Source organism: Melospiza georgiana, chromosome 12 (genome assembly GCF_028018845.1).
Source record: "Melospiza georgiana isolate bMelGeo1 chromosome 12, bMelGeo1.pri, whole genome shotgun sequence".
Lineage (NCBI taxonomy): Eukaryota > Metazoa > Chordata > Aves > Passeriformes > Passerellidae > Melospiza > Melospiza georgiana.
The window spans coordinates 11,522,654-11,542,314 of record NC_080441.1 but is presented as its reverse complement, the minus strand read 5'-3'; the positions used below and the strand labels follow the sequence as shown (position 1 = coordinate 11,542,314).

General features: G+C 43.0%; 1 protein-coding gene across 1 annotated transcript; it reads right to left on the bottom strand.

Moving 5' to 3' along the window:
- Positions 1-255: 255 nt before the first annotated feature.
- Positions 256-5,894, bottom strand: NXT2 (nuclear transport factor 2 like export factor 2). Its single transcript, XM_058032892.1, has 4 exons — positions 5,843-5,894; positions 3,846-3,932; positions 2,627-2,771; positions 256-1,732 (listed from the first exon to the last, which is right to left on the bottom strand). Exons 1-4 carry the CDS (start codon positions 5,855-5,857, stop codon positions 1,554-1,556), a joined length of 426 nt encoding a protein of 141 aa, XP_057888875.1. The 5' UTR covers positions 5,858-5,894; the 3' UTR covers positions 256-1,553.
- Between the last annotated feature and the right edge of the window lie 13,767 nt (positions 5,895-19,661).

Sequence of the window (19,661 nt, the reverse complement as noted above, 5' to 3'; positions counted from 1 at the left end):
TGGTGTACAGACTAGAGGGCCTGAAAAGGAAATAAAGCCACTCACTTCAGCTAAACATCCCATTGTTTGTGGGATTACATGGCAAACTACAGATGCTTTATGTTTTACCCAAGTGAGATATTGCTCATTTTCACAGTTTTCTCCATTTAAGTCACTGAACAAGTGAGCTGCAGTTGTAACTGCTTGCAGACTGCTCTTGTCATTGAAACATAGGCTATGATGAGTTACAAGCTCCCCTCCTGTACTTTCAGTTACAAGCAAGGGTATACTCAGGGATACAGCTACAGCTATACAGCTACATTTGGGGGTTTTTTTTGTTTACTTAGCTTAAAACAGAAACACACCAGTTTAAAACAAAGCTGCTGATACTCAGATTTGCTATTAAGTTCCAAAGGTGGACTCTCTTAACTTACAGTCTTGAAAAGTATTTCAAAGCATCTGGAAGCTTTAAACTACAAATTTAAAGCAAAACACACAAACCCCCCAGATAATCAATAATTAAAGGCAATTTTTAAAAAGAACATGAAAAAAATACAGTAAAAATCTGCATGAGAGGAAGATAGTGTTAGTGGTGCAGAGCTGCTGTTCTCAATTAAAAATAATGCAAGCACCTGTTCTGAGTAACAGTACTGATGAGAAAAATTGAAGGCTTCACAGTAATGCACACTTTCAGTGCCACTTTTTAACTACAATGTTTCTTGAAAAGACAGAAAGGATTCAAAACTTGCAGACTTAATATGAGAAAAATAATCCAAACCTCATAGCAACAGAATGCAGAACTAAAGCCAACAGAAATCATGTATGTGACCTATTTCTAGGCCACGATAAGACTGCAAAAGACAAACAATCAGTTTGAAGCCCTTCACGTGCATGTGAAGAGTTATTGGCACAGGAGCTCCGAATCATTCAGCATGCCCTACATTTGAATCCATGGAATTAACAACCAAAGTCTGGGAAGCTCAGACTGAAAGGAAACCCAAAGATATATGGTCCTTTGGCATCAGAGAAGGTAAACATTACCTTTCCAATGGATTGAGAGATTACAAACTTAGGAGCTGCATTTGCTCCTTTCACTAACAGTAGAAACCACAGCAATCCTTCCCTGCCTCTCACAACTGGGAGTAGGGAGCTTTCAAAATTACATTTTCATGCCACAAGCATCTTCTTCAAAAGAGAGAAGATGATACTGTAAAAACAGATCTTTTCAAGTTGAAAAAAATTACGTTTGGTCAGAATTGTACATGAATAGGATTCTGTGTTCAAACAGAACGGTTTGAGCACTCAGCAGTGGCAGCACAGCTGCATGTAAGGCATTTTAGGAATGATTCGAATACAGCTCACTGCCTTCAGCACTCGACTAAATTCAACTAACACGAGCAACCTCTCACATTTTATTACTACAGCTGTGGTCACTGGAATCAACCCCGAAACATCCGCAGCCCGTCCGTAACATCAGATGCAAGACAAAGAGCGCGCGCAGTGCCCGTGGGACAGCTGCCTGCACAGTGGAGTGGTGGTGCCCGAGGGGAGAGGTCACTGCCGTGCCAGCCCTGCTAACTGGCCCAGTCCTGGAAGCGGAAGCAGTCCCCGGCGATCTTCCACACGGTGTTGGTGGGGGTGGCCTGTGCTGTCAGCAGGAAGTTCTGATTGAAGTAGCGCTGCTTATCCCCATCAAATTTGACAGTCCCACTTGTCACCACGAGGACTGTTGTCTGGCCTTGAGTAGCTTGCTCTTCACAAGGAGGTATGAAATGATGAAGAAAACAACTCAAACAAAGACTAGCAGGTAAAGAGGCAGGAAATGCACACAGAAGCTTGGTTCAAGTGTGGTTACACTGCGCCAGGCTAACAGCTGGGTACGGGCAGGGGAGTGCAGCTCTGGTGCAGCGTTCCTACACAGACAGCGGTGCGTTCACCAACACGGCTCGGCAATGGCTTTGCCACTTTCATCTCCTGCTCTTCATTTTAGAGCACTGACAAACACCTCCATTTGTGCTTAGAGTGAGCTCTCATTACTCCAGATATACACACATAGAGATATTTAGCAACTTGCATATACTTTTCCCCCCCGGTTATTAGAAATGATATCTTTCACAGCAGAGCAAAGCAAGTGTGTTTGACCACAGGCTTTTCCCTTACTTGTATTCCCAAAATGTCCATTAGAAGCCATTTATTAACTTCTCAATTATGAGATTGAGTTTAGGAGTTGTTAATCAGAAATCTAAAGAACTTAACACCTATTCTAGATGTAAAGAAACCAAAGTACACACAGGTTAATAACCATTTGTTCACATGATACTGCAGGTCAGTACAAGAGGCCACCATAAGGGGTCTCCCAAGCACAACATAACCTGGTAAGCCAGACATTTTCCATACATGAAAATAGATCACATCTGAATATGATCTAAACAAAAAAAGTCCTTGAAGTATTTTCCCAGACATGAAAAAAAGTGTATAATTGCTGCATCTCTTGATTTGTGCTTTATTTAAGCACAACTTAACATTTCAACCCTTGGTATTTTCTCTAAGCTTATTCCAAAGGAATTATTAAGCCCTATAATAACTGCTCACTTTCAATAGTTAAAAAGAATGAAAAAGAACTAAATAAATTATAATACAACCTTACCGTGAACAGGCTGGCAGTCCAACACATTAACCTGGAATTCACTTGATGGCAACATTTCAAAAAACTTATTTAGTTCTTCTTGCCCAGACACTGCATTTCCATTCCAAACTAATGTTGCTTTGTCCAAATACAGTCTGGTTAAAGCCTGAGTGATTATGAAAATACACATTTAGGGAAAATATGTAAGCATATAATGAACAACATACAAAACTTACACTGTGAATTACTGATTTCTTCTGTTAGTTTGACAGATAAAATGCTTTCCTGAAACAGTAGCTCCTTTTAACAACCAGTGCTCCTGACCAAGAATTAAAACTAACACATTTTCCTTTCTGAGTAGCACAGTGACTCATAGCTCAAATACTGATAACATCCCTTTAACAAAGGTAATGACAGAACTGAAGTGGTTGCTAACAAAAGGACAGTGCTACTTTCCACTGTAAATTTATCACTGATTTTCTTTTCTTTTCTTCTGAGAGGGAAAGTGTCCACACAACACAGTTTAGGTCAGGATATTATAATTTCAGGTTAAAAAAAAAAAGGTGAACAAGAGCAGGAACAGGTGAAACTTGAAGAGCACAGCAGCAAACCAGAACTTCCCAAATGTTTCATAAGCTGTCAGAGGTGAGTAACTGCCCAACTCTCCTCCAAGGTGCTGACACACCCCACTCATGTGTGCAGTTACATGGGGCTGCTGGTACTTTCACACACTGAATTGCAACTACAGCACATTTAAAATTCCAAGGATTGGTCTCCAAGGCTCTTTTGGTGAACATTTGTCACATGGTACCCCATCAGTGTGCTCCAGGAAGACTTGCAGAGCAAACACAGCTGTACTGCTTCAGCTTCAGGCACTCAGAAAAACCCCAGAACCAAAAGTGGTAACTGCTAATGGAAGAGGTTTGGGGGGGAAAAAAAAGCTAAATCCTGACCTCAAGGGGAAATCAAGCAAGTTCTGCTGCCCTGGACTGAGCAAATCCTGCAGCTGCAGACACAGCTGCACACCAGGTGAACCAGGGCCATGAGAAGCCTAAGGCACTGCTGAGCAGCCCCTTTTCCAGCAAGGCTGCACAGGAGACAAAATGCTGTGCAGGAGCTGAGGAGCAGCTGCAGTGCAGCCCATGGTCACCATGCTCAGGTGCTTTGTGTGTAATGGCAGCCAGAAATGCAAACAAACAGTGCCAGGACAGTTCTAACTATTGTCAAAACAGCTACATACCCTTCTCCTCTTGTCCATTGTCTCATAGTAAATATTGACAAACTCATCTGCAGCTCTACAAGCTTGATCCACATAGGTTTTGAAATCCTGGAGGGAAGAAATCAGATCAAATTTTAGTTATGCAATCCAATGATTGACTCAATTTCTTCTGCAAGTCACTTTGACTTCAAATCATGTTGAATTTATTCTAAGCTCCTTTTCTACTTGCAGAAGTACCAGCTGTTAGGCTGTTAGGTGACAGTTTCAGCATTAGTTTTGAATGCTGATATAGTTATTGCATTTAAATTACAAATATTTACACTGGAAAATGGGCTACAGCTGGCTGCAGGTAGTGTGGCCACACAATTATTCAAGGAAAACAGTTGTTGCTGTGATGGCTGTTCTGAAATGAAGTTAAAGAATAAGATTTATTCAGATACTTCTGAGAACTAGCAAGAACCCCATCACACTGCCATCCTAATCTCATTTTTAACATACCTTTATCTACAGAAATATAAAGTACAGTAAGAGAGAGAACACCAACATCTGGCTGTATTCCTTCTAGAAGGGATCAGTGCTGTACCCACAGGTCACACCCAAACACTTCTCCTCACCCCTCATCATTTCCCTCACCCCTCTCCACTTGCATTCACCCCCAGGTAAAAGCCTTTGTGGTCCCACCACTGCACTGGGATCTCACTGGGTTATTGGCTCAGTTTGTGCATCTGTTACAGACCCTGAACTGGGACATCCTGGAAAGCAGATCCTGAATTTCCTGCCCATACATCCATACATCTGCATTTGATTCTCTTATCAATTGTTTAAAATGCTTTTATTTATCACTGTCCTATTTCAGTATTATACTCCCAGTATCTGCAACTCAACCAGTGCTGAGCAATTTCACTGCTTGCATTTTCTTGGCTGCTTTCACTGAATATTCTCCAGAAGCACCAGGAATCCCTCCAGGATTAACACAAGAAAACTCCACTCTGAACAGAAGCCAAGGCCCAGCAAACAATCCCTGTTTATCCAACAAAGCCAATCAAGTTTCTGTGCCCTCTCCTCTCCCCTGCATGGACACAAACTGCTCCTCCCCTCCCCGCCCAGCAGCTCCCGGACTCGCAGGCCACTGCCAGTCCCACAAGTGCCCGGAGGGGCTCTGGGCTGTCAGAGCTGTCCCCGGGAGCAGTAACTGGGCAGTGACAGCAGGGCCCGGGAGCCCCAGCAGCTCTCCCAAACCCTCCCCTGCAGTTCCCCTCACACACGGTGGCCGTGAGAGGGCACTGCAGGGGTGCCAGAGCCTGGAACCGGCCCTTGGGGTACCTGCAAGAGAAGTCTAACAGCAATTCAGCTCTGTCGGTTTTGCAAGTTTTACAGCCATAACCAACAAAGTTTTAAACTCTGTGAACAGTTCAGGCTGGAATAAACTTCTGGAGGTCACCTAGTCCCTTTTCAAAGCAGCGCTGGCCCCAGAGGCTGATCCACTTTCCGGGCTAACTCTGACAGCCGAGTCCTCCTCCTGCCTCCTGCCACGTGCGGACATCTCCGAGCATGGAGACGGGTTCCAACCATCTCACCCAGAAACCCTCCTTCCCCGCTTCTAGCAGGAAAGCCATGATTGAAAAATCCAACCAACAACCACCCTCAAATCAACTTCTCCAAGCCTCTGGGGCCAACTCCAAGTTTTCCAACGCACCCGGCCCTGCCGAGGGCCTCACCGAGCTCCCCTCTGCCCCAAGGCCCCTGCAGGAACACGCTGAGGCCGCCCCGCACGGGCCCCGCGCAGCCCCGGGACCCCGGGGAGGCGGGAGCGGCCCCTGCCCGCAGCCCGCGCTGAGGCGCTGCCGCCCTGCCCTGCCCTGCCCGCTCCGCGTCCCACGGCGCCGGGACGCTGCCGGCGGCCTCCCCGCGCTCCCACGGCCGCCCTGTGGCCCGCAGCACCCTCCCGAGGCGGACACCCCGCGCTCCCCGGCCCCGGGCCGCGCTTCCCGGCGCTTCCCGGCCCGGCCCGGACTCACCACGGACGCGGCCATGGGGCGGCGAGGCGGGAGGGCGCCGGAAGTGCTCTGCTCGCCGCTTCCGGCCGCGCGTCCCTCGCCCAAAGCGTTCCGCCGCGGGGCCCTGCCGAGCGTTCCGCCCGGCGAGCATTCCCTCCGCCATGGACACTCCCGAGCTTTCACTGCAGGGCTGGGAACGGCCCGGAGAGCTGGAGCCGGGAAAGAACCGAAATTGTAATCACCAGTAAACAGAGAATAGTGCTATGTATTCCCCTATCTGTGTGGATAGACTGCTTAGAAATGACTGCTTTAGAACTTCAGTCAAAATTACTCAAAAAACATAAAAATATCTTACTGAAGTCCTTCTTAACATCCTTAACATCCTCACCTTAACATCCTTAACATCCTGATCTTAACATCCTTAACATCCTCATCTTAACATCCTTAACATCCTCATCTTACTGAAGTAAGGATGTATCAAGATTTCAAAAATGTGTTCAGCCATCTGGGTTAGGCCATATTTTCTTCTGTTTGCAGCCGTTGATTAAAATAAGTTAACATTCATAACAAAGCACTGAATAATTTTAGAATCACGGACAAAATGCAGAGATTTTATTGTCAGTGATTTGATCCTGGGCAAGGAATGCCCACTGAATGAAAATGGAATTCAGCCTGCAGTAAGGTGAAGATTCCCATTCTCCCACAGAACCCTCATGTGACAGTGATGCACTTTTGCATTCTGCCCATGCAGAAATGAACACTGCCTGCATCTCAGCCGGGCCCCTTTTCAAATGAACCTTGCTCTGTGTCACTGCAAACTGTGACATTTGGGGCACGAGCTCAGTAATGAACTGTCTCCTAAGACAAGGGAAGCAACTGACACAGGGCAATTGCAGACTTTGATTAATGGGATTCTTGTCAAACTGGATCGTGACTCAGTGTTTGAGGGTTTTGCCTGAGCAAGAACTCAATGAAAACTCAGATATTTGATCTGTTGATTTTAATGAGAACTGGGAGTAGATCTCAGATGTTTGACTTACAGGGTGGATAAAAATGAATGCTAAAGCTGGATTTGGGATTCACTAAACTGCAGTGGACTCCAGAAGCCAATTTTGGCCAGTTCCCAGCATAGAAGGAGGACCTGGGCAGAAGCTGTGCTTGTTACAGTCCCATGGGGACTCTCAAATGTGCCCACTGCACCTCGAATTTCTGCCACACCAGAACTGGAGGAATGCAGTGACTCCGGTGCTGATAAATGCCTCCCTTGTTTTTTAAAGAAAAACAGGACTTGGTATATATTGTACTGGGAATTGTATCCAGTGGGATATGCTGAGATAAGTACAAATAACTGTTCCATTTTACTCCATTCAAAGCAGTCCCAAGTAGAGATAAATGTTCAGAACAGGTCAGTTCAAAGTGTCACCACATTTGCTTGTTAAAGAAATTTTAAAATCCTCTTCCTTTCATTAGGTAATGATGCATTATTTGACCTCTAGAGAAAATCTGACCATGTGTATGTAAAAGATAAGGCCTGGTAAACATATTTATGGGGTTTTTTTCCCCTCCAGTATCTTCCCCATTTCAAAAAAAGAGACATCCTTTGAGAACAGGCAAATTTAAAGTAAATTTTCATTAATTTTCTTTTCTTAAATGAATAATTATGGATCAGCTACAGATGGAGCACTAAGTGCTGCACATGCTAGATTTATCAGAATTTCTGTGCAGAGCTCACTCGGATGAGAGAGGCCTGCAGGGCTGCAACTGGCTGCAACTGGAGTTTCTGTGCTCTGAAATTGTCAGCTCAGCTCAGCTTGTGGCATATTCTGAGCTCAGTCTGGGTTTAGCTCAGGCCTGAATGCTGGGCCCTGGCAGGTAGCCCACAACAATTAAAACTGCTTTGTGGGAGCTCTTAACATCAATCAAATGCTAAGTAATATTTCTCCAGGCCAAATGTACCTGTGACCTTTTAAGGAATCATTTTCCAGTTCAGAACAATTTGCTTCCAGCTGGAAGTAAAGAGTTTTGTCATTTACTTTCCTTTACAAATGGGAGAGTTAGGAGAATCCTGTATGATTATTGAGTAGATGCTGGCAGATGTTTTACTTCTGTTCCTGAGTACACCAAACTTGTCTGAGCCTCTGACCTGTGGTTCTGTGCTCAGCTGATCTGGCACAGCAGCTCTGCAGCAGAAAGAGCAGACTATTGTATTGTAAGAGCAGACTATTCTTTTGGACTATTACCACTGTGCTTTTACTGTGGTACCAATGTTCCCTAAAACATCAGGAATCCAACAGCCAACTGTGAAAAAAAATGGCAAAATCTCACTAACTCTAGTGGAAGCCAGACCTGGCCTTTGGTTTGTTTACTTTGGCTAATTAGGGAATAAACTAAGTTTCTTCAAAATGTACCTTTAGCCTCTCCATCAGTTCCACAGCCCCAGTGCTCAAGCTCCAGTTTTAGGAAATATCTTGGCTAAATGTCAAACAATTCCATCAGCTCTTTGAAGGCAAATATTAGACAGAGATTGCATCTGAAATAATTACCCAAGCACCATCCAATTAACCTACTTGGCTAAAAGGTGATGCACAAATCAATAGTTTGCAACAGAGGCACTGTGTTTCAGATCAAATTTATCAATAAGCATCAGAGTAATTTCAAATTACAGACAAATACAGGCAAAGTTAAAATTCAAGCAGTTTAAATACCAAATGTATTGCAACTTAAAAGAGCTCTTTTAGGTAGGATATTCTCCAGGTACAATTTCAACATATCATTGATTTTATTGAACTATTTTGTCTCTTTTCTAAAATAAAAACAATTATTGTCATTTTGGGAGAACTCACAAAACAGGTGCAAGTTCCCCAGTTGGTCCTTGGCCAGCTGATAACTGAAACTGTGCACTGGATTTCCCCTTGGCACAGTGATTGGAATAGACCTGACTATTGGGAATTTTTCTGTTTGCTTTTCACAACCACTTTTCTCCTCCTTCACCTTCTAACCTTGTACATGTGGAATGAGATGGAACAACAGGAGACCCAGCTCAGAGCCCAGAGGATAAATTTTAGCATCAGAGGGCTTGCTGCTATTTTCTACCTACCATAAGCAAAGCTTCTTGTTCACAAGCCTTTTAGCAGGAAGGGACGTCAGGGAATGAAAAGGAGCTGTACAAAATGAGCTGATTCTCATCTTTCTTTTGCTTTATAGTATCAACATACCTCCAGTCAAATTTACTGCAGAAAGCCATACCACTTCCAGTGGATTGTCTTGGTTCCCTGGAATCACTGGCACATTTCTGGCCTGTGGCTGCAATAATCACATTTGCTCTCTGGCAGCATTAATAACTCAATTTCTACAATTTGTGGGCAGAAGATAAACCTCTTCCAGACAGATAATCCCAGTATGTTACATACATGTTTCTTTGCATGTGCACTCTTTACATTTGAAGGCACCCCCCACTCTGTGCTTCCTTTGAGGTGTCAGAGTAGATGAGGGACAGCCATGGGGATCCCAGAGCTCCCACATGTCCCCAAGGGTTCCCTGCAGTGACAAAACTGTCAGTCTGCCATCTTTGCTAGTGAAGACTTGCATGGAGGGAGCCACCTCCTCTTCTTTTTCCTGAATATTCTCAGCCCTCAGCTAGATCAAAAGTAAAATATAAGATCTGATTGTGAACACTCTCATTTCTACAATCATTTTAAGGAATACTCATTAAAATAGTGATGTTTGGTCCCAAAAATGAAAAGAAAGGCTGAAGAGCAAGCCCAGACACAAGTTTCCTTTTTTCTTTACTCTTTTACAGGTTCTGTTTATTTACAGAGACCCAAGCTAGGTCAGTGTCTATTCTCATGTGCAACAGCCCCATTTATTTTTCTTTGACAAGTTACAGCCTTTGGAATGATTGTTTGTAATGGTCCTGCAGCATCTGTACTGCATTTACCAAATACTCAGTGGGATGAACTCCCATTCCCACTGCAGTTATTAATAACAAACTCTGCATTGCTGCAGTGTAAGTACTGACACACCAGAGAACACTAAATGTGATTATTAACTCCCATGATTGCACTAGTCTGCCAAGGAGGAATATATTTAAAAAACACAGTAGTAAGTGGTGGGAGAACACAGGCTTTGAGTCATTTACAAGGATCTTTTTGATTTTATCAGCAAACAGACAAGTAATGTAAATACTCAGAGAAAACCAAGCCCTATGACAGCTCAAAAATTGTTTTTCTGCATTTCTTCAGAGTTTACATCAAAGCAAGAAAAGGTATTATTATCTTTAATAATACAATTTCTTCATGTTGCTTTGCTCTAGTGAAGAGGTTTAAGCATATGAAGATTCTTTTCAGAAAAAAGACCAAACATGAGAGATTTCCTAGATGACCTTTGGATTTATATTTCTAGATTATTTTGTAGGGATAATGAGAGATATCATTTCCTTTTAGGCACTAAAACAGATCAGGTAAGAGGAGGACTCAGGGTACTGGTAAAAGGCTGCAGAATCTCACACATTTTAACCTTCAGCCAAATCCATCTGACTTATTTAGGGGCATAGGTGGCATTTATGTGGATCCCAGTTCAGTTCTCAGAAAGTAGACAATGTCCTCTGAAAGCTTCAGACATTGTTTCAGACATTAGGCACAGTGTTGTAATCAGGAAAATCAGGATACAGACAAGCTATCTTTAGGTAAAATGCTCTATTTACTTCTGTACCACTTCAGTATTTCTAAAGAACAAAGTACAGGAAATGTAAGAATCTCCTCTAATGATGGTTAAAAAACCAAGGTGAATGTGCTCACATAATTCTCACATAATTATAGCAGGCTGTGATCCTAAATTCTTGTCAAGATTCACTGTAAGTCCTCTCCTTATCATTTACATTTCAATACATTAATACACCCCTGTGCAAAAAATGGTTTCTTAAATAGTGAGAGAAGAACATCCAAGAAATTTGCTTCAATGCCATCAGGACAGGCAGCATAAACCAACATGCCAATGCTCTGTTGATTTATTCCAGAGCAATGCACCTGGACCCAGCAGCTCTCACACATATTCCATCTGGAGACACAGCTGTTTGCTCAATAGCTGTCATATTGTCTGACACAAACAATTGCTTGTTCAATTTGTCATCAGGGATTCTCTCTGGGATTAGAAATACTTGAAAATGTCACATTTTGTTTCTGTCCTTAGGTTTGGAGCATTTTTTCCTACGTAATGTGCAGGGTTCCCCTGCAGCTCTGGGTAAATCCAGTCAGAATTACAGAGCCAAAAAGGTCAAGTTCAAGGTGAGCTAAGGATGCCTAAGGAAGGGGAGGTGGAAAGTAATATTTAGTAGGTCAAATGTGGCAGAGATAGTGGAAGGATACTGTCAAATTGCCAGGCTAAGAACATGAGACAATAAATACATTTTATATAAACTATGGGGGAGAAAGGAGAGGGAAATTCCAGCTCATGGAAACTGTGGAGAAACTGTGGGTGATTACAACAGTCAGGGCTGGGGAGTGACCTTAGGGAGTCATAGCTGTGGGGAAAGAACAAACATGTTTATTACAAGAGTTATTAGGGAATGTTTTGCATGAAGCAGTGAAATATGAATACTCATTGAATGAAGCAGCATGTTATTATTGCTGAGCAACTGGGAGGACTGTGGTAAAGAAGATAATCAACAGGAAATGAACCAACATTATGGGTTAGGAAAGTGCTTAGAAATGGAGAGGTAGACCTGAAAAACATTTGAGCACAGGCAAGCTTTGAAGCTGAGGGTTGATGAAATCACCACACAAAAATGTGTAAGAAGAAAATGTGGGAATTGAAGACAGCCATACAATAGCTCTGAAGAGCTGAGGGAACAGAACTGTACCCATCCAAACAGATGTTTTATGAACTGCAGGAGATAAGCACCAGGAGTGAAGGTAATGGAAACAGTGGATCAAGTTGCAGCCTGAAAAAATTGGTTTGAAAGTATATTACAGTGGGTAATAATAGAGTCAGTAAAGTGCATAATGGATGGGAAATCTAGTTAGCAGAGCTAGAACTTGCCAGACAATTATCCATCTAATTCCTTCTTCACAAGTACTGTTTGTGGCACAGGAGAAACTGGCATGAATGACAATACTCAGCATGTTAAACTGCTCACAACATACAACTAATCAAGAGACAGGAAAACTCTCTTCAAAAAACCTTTTTCCTGGCAGCATGCACTATTAGAAATGTGTGTTTTATGAAACTCTGCACAAGCAGGTCCTTGAGAATGACCTGCTTTCCTCTCAGCTGTGTGCATACTGGGCTTGCTGATGCCTCATAAGAGATTTGCTTCCTTTTTTGACCTAAACTGAAGAATAATGAATACCATGAATACCATAGAGTCAACTTCTAAAATGATATTTTTTGAATGAACAATGTGGACTTATTATAATAAATCACCCAAAATGTTACTCCTCCAAAGCTGAGATTTAATTAAACACCACTAAGCTCAAGGGGAAACTGTGGTGAGAACGAACAAAGACCAGCAGCAGATAATCTATGTCTCCATCATTCCAGTCAAGAAGGATAAGTTTTCTGCTGAACTTATGGAACTTAAATTCACTGAATACAGAAAAGACAGACAGAATAATTGAAAGACAAACACATTTTCTGTGAGGAGCGGCTGAGAGAGTTGGGATTGTTCAGCCCGGAGAAAAAAAAGGCTGGGCTGCCTTCCAGTACAGAGAGCTTGTAAGAACGATGGGGACAGGCTTCATGGGGGCCTGCTGTGACACGAGGGGATGAAGGGTTTTAGGCTGTGTTTTAAAGGAACAGAGGCGGGTTTAGGTCACGGGTTTGGGGCTGCCCACAGCAGCGGCTCCGCGGCCCTTCCCCTCCTCACCCGCAGGCGGCGCCCGCGCAGCGCCCGCGCCACCTGCGCCGCGCTGACGTCACGGCACGGGCACGCTCCGGCGCGGCTGTGACGTCACGGGCGGAGCGGCCGTCGATGGCCGGGAGCGGGGCGTGCACCGCGTGTGACAGCACAGCCTGGGGACACCGCGTGTGACAGTGTCACAGCACTGCCCGGGACACGGCGTGTGACAGTGTCAGAACACAGCCCGGGGACAGCGCGTGTGACAGTGTCACAGCACAGCCCGGGACACCGCGTGTGACAGTGTCACAGCACAGCCCGGGGACAGCGCGTGTGACAGTGTCACAGCACAGCCCAGGGACAGCGCGTGTGACAGCACAGCCCAGGGACAGCGAGTGTGACAGTGTCACAGCACAGCCCGGGACACCGCGTGTGACAGTGTCACAGCACAGCCCGGGGACAGCGCGTGTGACAGTGTCACAGCACAGCCCGGGACACCGCGTGTGACAGTGTCACAGCACAGCCCGGGGACAGCGCGTGTGACAGTGTCACAGCACTGCCCGGGGACAGCGAGTGTGACAGTGTCACAGCACAGCCCGGGACACCGCGTGTGACAGTGTCACAGCACTGCCCGGGGACAGCGAGTGTGACAGTGTCACAGCACTGCCCGGGGACAGAGAGTGTCACAGTGTCACAGCACAGCCTGGGGACAGCGAGTGTGACAGTGTGACAGCACAGCCCAGGGACACCGGGTGTGACAGCACAGCCTGGGGACAGCGCGTGTGACAGCACAGCCTGGGGACACCGCGTGTGACAGTGTCACAGCACAGCCCGGGACACGGCGTGTCACAGTGTCACAGCACTGCCCGGGCACTTTGCACCGTGCAGGGACTTTGCTCTCCGGAGCGAGCAGTGACAAACAGCACGATGTGTCTGTCCCCTGTAGGCACAGGCACGGACACAAGTGTCGCTCCCTGGGCACTCATGGTCACACCGATGGGACAGTGAATTTCTTGTCCCACAACTCCCCAAACTTAGGGCACCTTTCTTCACCTTAGATGGGGACCTTTCATATTTTCAAAGCTTGTGAAGCCTTTCAGCTGCTCTTGCGGCACTGGTAGGATTTTAAAAGCTTCACCATAATAAAACTTTATCTAAAGGTATTTTTGCACACTCCTTTTACCCCTGGCAACCACCAGCTGAGCCATCCTCAGGCTTCCCAACACCAACTGCATCCCTCTGCAAAATTAGTAAGAGTAATTAACAGTACATAAATAATTGCATTCCAAGCACAGCTCTCTGTAAATGGGAGAGCAAAAGAACCAGCAGCCTCATGGAGTCCAGGTGGGGTGCCTGTTGCAGTCTGGTAAATCTTTGATGAAATGATGCTGTGAACAATCAAACATTCCTCTGGAAGGAGAAAGAAGTGATGTTTGTGTCTTTAGTGAAGATTCCTGCTTGTTATTCAAACCATTATTGAGCTAGAAAGAGCAAAAGGAGAAGGAAAAAGTATATTTATGTATTTAAGATTTGACAACACCGTAGAATATTTTTCCTTTTTGTAATTCAGCAGATTGCAGAAAATGTTCGATATTTTCAAGGGCATTATGAGGGAATATTCTGGAAAATAATTTTTTTTCTTTAGATACCTAAAAGGCCACACAGACCTATGGCTTTTTAGTATATTAGTCAGAGTTTAACATCCTAGCCCTGAAAACAGAAGAATATTAGTATTACTGAAGTTTGAAAATCTCTTCAAACACAGACGGTACCTTTGAGTGTCTCACAAATATCACTGAAGCAAAAGTATAGGAAAACATTGAAAAGTGAATTATTTTTCTATTCCCAGATATTTGGAATAAGGTCATGTGACACTTAAGTACAGAATAAACACTTCCAAGTTCTTTTTCAGTTTGAAACAGGAATGCAAGAAGGTACAACGACAGTGATGGAACACACCTTAGTACATTCAACTGCCAAAAAAGCACAAATTATGATAATTTAAAGTGGACTCTGGAGTATGCAACAGCCTGGTAATAGAGACAGGGAATTTTGTTATTATCTGTGCTAGATGCCCCAAACAATGGGGGCTGCTGAGAGCCAAGGAAATTCTGTCAATGATCTGTGAAGCCGTCTGTGCACAGAGTACAAAGTTGGATTTCTGCTCTCACAGAGAGCTCTGCACAGAGCACATCTGTTCCCAGCAGCTTTGCTCAGGTTCCAGGGCCAGCCCCGTGCCAGGAGGAGCCCCAGAGTTATTGTGTACCAGAGCTGCACTCACTGGTGCCCTGCCCTGGTGTGCCCAGCTCTGCTCTGGATCCAGCCAGGACTCCCAGGATTGGTGTCAGTTGATCTCTGCCTGATCTCATTTGAGAAAGGAGACAGAAATGGGCACGAGGGACTCGCTCTAATTTTTATTTTTAGGCAGATCTTCACAACCTTGAACAGCTATCAAGAAAAAGAAGCCAGTGCTGTAAACAAACTGAACTAGAAATTCTAACACAATTAAAATTCAGACAGTAAGGTCAGGAGATTGCAAAGGGTCTGTGAAGTGAAATGCACAGGGGTTCCTCAGTTCCATTTCTGTGGTGTCAGAGTGTGTCCCCTCTATCCATCCACCTGCCTGTAGGTACCATCTGCCTCCTATGAAAAACTTAAGTGTCACTTGCTGTACAAGTCTGTCTGACTTTCAAGACTGTACATATTCAGGTCAGAAATATTAAAACTTGCATGAGAAATTGTATCTTCATTTACATCCCAGTGAAGATTTGAACTATAATGAAAACATGGCCTAGAAAAATTGGTTTACATTAAGGAAGGTTTAGAGGCGAAGATTCTAGAAAGAGAAATGTTCTGTTGATTTTCTCAAGTTACTTTAAACATTTTCTTAAGCAGCTTGTTAGGATTCTTTACAGCAATGAGAAGCTTGTATGAAATGGTAATAAACTTTCAGAAGTGTGACATGGACTAGATTAATCTAGATAAATTTCTAGATAAATTTCTGTGAATTTTAAAGCAACAGTCAGTTGTACAGTTGGTGTACCAGTGTGGATGATTTAGTAGTACAATTTAAAACAAATTAAGTGATTAAGGATTTTAGGCTTAGAGTAGGTGCATGTATTGTCTACTCATTTGAGAATGGAAGTTTACAGACAAATGGTAATTTAATAAATTGAACAATATTTTTGTCTTCCTGCAAAATGTCATAGGGTACAGACGTAACAGTCAAGGTCTGAACAGGCACTACATGGGCAACAAGTTCTGTTCATTAACTCCAAACAACCTTTCACACTAATCCTCAGCAGACATGTGAAGAAATCAGCAACAATGGTTTCAGCACAGTAGTTCAATTACTCTGAAAAGTAAAATTGAATTTTACTGAGGGAAAATCACAGACAAGAGTACAGAATATTGTCATACTGTGGGGCAGAATGCTCAGAGGGAGGATATCCCATTGCAAAGGGAAATGGTGAGGTAATGGTAACATCATTTTATAAACTGCATACACATCAATGACAACTTAAAGCTTAGTGTGCTGGAATGTCTTGAAATAACAGAAAAAGAATTCATCTGACCAGATAACAGGCACAGAACACTGTTAATGACAATGCCAGCAGTAAAACCAAGAGGAATTTTGTAGGCTTACATTGACCTGTTACAGACCAACATTCCTGGTGTGTGTGTCAAAGTTATTTATTTTTTGGTTCCACAAAATGTTAGTGTAAAAAAATATAACAAAATCTCAGATGAATCTACCACATGCTGTTGTCTACTAGAAATGAAGGCCCCTGAAAAATGGGCCCAAATTATGCTGCACATTCTCTAAGAAAATACATTGGAAGTTCATGAATGTATATAAAAAGTAGTGTAATACAAATCAAAATAGTAACAGTGTCTTGAGCACTCTGTTATTGTGCTGGCAAAGCATCAGTCTGTACTTCCTGAGAGTAACACCCAGCAGATTGGTGTGAGCAGGGAAAACAGAGGTGTGGTCATCCATGTCTAGTAGGAAATGCTGATGTTGACAATCACCCAGTTTGTTATTTTGTTATTTTCAGTGTGGGAAGTGAAGGCTCATGTGTCAGCAGAAAGTCCACAAGTTCTGCTAAAAGCACCACCCACCATTTAGCAGTTGCTGACAAGTGGTGCTGCCTGGGGCTGTAAGGGATCCCAGCAGGGTCACACCCGGCAGAGCCCAGCAGCTTCAGCGAGTGCCGAGCGCCTCAGCCAGGCTGGAATGGAGTCCATGAGGTGATGTCACACATTTAATGATGTTACCACTGATTCCCACAGCAGCCTGGCAGGGCTAAAGGTATCCTACAATTTCTGTCTGTTTTATAGCCCCAGCACCAGCCCAACTGTTCCAAAAGTTAGCATTCATTATGTCCTTTATCCACTCATTCTGATGCATTGCCCCAGGTACAGGGCTCAGCTTTTCTCATTGCAGATATCCTGTCTTACATGACTTTCATGTATTTGCTCCTCTCTCTCTACACTCAGTCTTGACTAAGCCCTCCCCAACTTTCCAGCTGTGTCCAGCTGTGCTCAGGAGGCAAAAGCACACCACTTTTATCATACTGCTGGGTCAGGTCTTGCTATTTTTTGCTATCAAGACTGTTTCTTTTTATTTCTTTTGGGTTTTGTTTGTTGGCTTGTTTTAATGTTTTGTTTTGGGGTTTTTTTGGGTTGGTTTTTCTTTGTGTTTTTGTTATTGTTGTTTTACTTTTTAGTTTGGTTTGGTTTTGATTTTTTGTTTTTTGCCAGTATGCATTGTCTCTCTTGGACTTTCCAAGGGTTTGATTTTGTAAAATGTTGAGAACTTTCCATTGGCTTCTGTGGAACATAAAGAAGCCTGCATTACATAGGACAGACCCATTATGTTTACATATTTAAACTCAAACTTAAATTGTCTTAAACTCATCCTGCACTGTTAGGATGTGCCTTTTCTTAGACATTACATGAGTACACTTAGCAGCAAATACTTTAATGTAACTATTTAAAAAGTCTCCTCTCCTCTCCTCTCCTCTCCTCTCCTCTCCTCTCCTCTCCTCTCCTCTCCTCTCCTCTCCTCTCCTCTCCTCTCCTCTCCTCTCCTCTCCTCTCCTCTCCTCTCCTCTCCTCTCCTCTCCTCTCCTCTCCTCTCCTCTCCTCTCCTCTCCTCTCCTCTCCTCTCCTCTCCTCTCCTCTCCTCTCCTCTCCTCTCCTCTCCTCTCCTCTCATGTCTACACTTCCCCAAGATATATCTACTATATTTTATCTTTGTAAATGCTTCCCATAATGCCATCTTCAGTCCACTTTCTTTAAATAATGTCTTTTCACATTTCTCCTCAGCCACAAACACAAATGCTTTTGCATTCTCTAGTGTTGTTCAAGTAGTGCTTCCATTCAAGTGGAGGAAGAGCTATAACTTGACACTCCTCTTACAAAGCATTTCAAAGTTTAAAAAGCCACAATCACATCAGGCTGATATTTCTTGTGTCCTCAGCCTAAGGGTGAAATAAAATGTGAGGACATTTTAAAAAAGTTTCATATTGCTGCTTTTTAAATTTTGGAGCTTGAAAGCTAAATAATGTTTTCATCATTAAAGAACATTTTTGATGGTTTTTTTTTTCACAATAACTGACGCAAAAATAGCTTTACTGTTGGAATTTCTCTCCCTTTTAATATGAGTGTCAATTAGGAAGTTGTAATTCTAATAAATAAGCACATAGGCACAAGAAGAACCAGTGCTACTCATTGTTTAGGGAAATAATTTGGCATTTAATGAGTTCTTTATGGCAGCTGAAGAGGATGGTAATTAGGGAGGGCTCTGGGCACTTCCTACTAGGAAGCACTGTAGTTGTGGGTTTATTTATAGTACAGTCTTTCATATTTGCTAAATCATATGTGTTCTTGTTACACCAGCTGTTGTTAAATGAACAAATTAAATCCATATGTAAAATGAAACAACTGGAAAACAACTAAAATGTGATGGTTGTGGGTTCAATCCCTGCATGGCCAGTCACTCAGGCATTGGACTTAATGATTCTCATGGGTCCCTTCCAACTCAGAAAGATTCTGTGATTCTGTTGTATAGGAAAGGCTGGTTTGGTACTATCCATCTTGCAGAATGCTCTTGTGAGCAATAGTTGAAAAATAAAGGGAACTCTGAAAGAGGAAATTATATAAAAAGTGAAATGAGTTAGGGATTCTTCCTTTCTTCACCATGAATTCAATCAGGAATTACTGACATAGGAGAAATAATTATGTGCTTAGTGGAAGGTAGTGGTAGCTGGTGCAGCTATAAAAAGTAATTTTTATTTTCTGCACTGCTCTATATGAAAGTACTTTATTTACAGTGGAGAGTTGCTAGTAGCTGCTACAGGGCTGTGCTTTAATTTTAGTGTGAGATTAATGAACTCATACTGAGTTCTGTGTTTTGTCTTGTTCCTATTCTCCCTAGTTTGGAGGAGTAATCATTGAAACAAAGTTTAGACCTGGAAATACAGACTTCCATTGATTTATAGTCTAGAAAAGAGAGAGGAAATAAAAAGCAGAAAGCAGACAAATAAAGGCTGAAATGTTGAAACTGTTAAGTCTAACATATACTAATATATTTTCTTAAACATCTTAATTTGGTTACACTGATTCTAAATTTTTTTTTTTTGCTGTGTAAATCTTTTTTTAGTAGCAAAATAATTCCAAAGAATGGTGCTCAGCATTCTTCAGATTGGTTGCTATATTAAGGCTCAGAAGATGCTCTAAAGAATAACAACACTGTACAGTCTTAATTACAGACATTTTTAGATAAAAATTTTCTGTCTTATGCTTTTATAGATCTAAGGTATCTGAGTAAACCCAACTAAACATTCCACTGACTAAATGTCTAGGTATCATCTAGATAAAAAGAGCGTAAACCAAATCAGTGGCACTCCACAAGAAGACCAAATATGAAAAAAGGGTTGTACATTTTTTTCTTATTGCTAATCTATTGGTTTATAGTGAAGAAGCAGCCAGTGAGTGGGCACA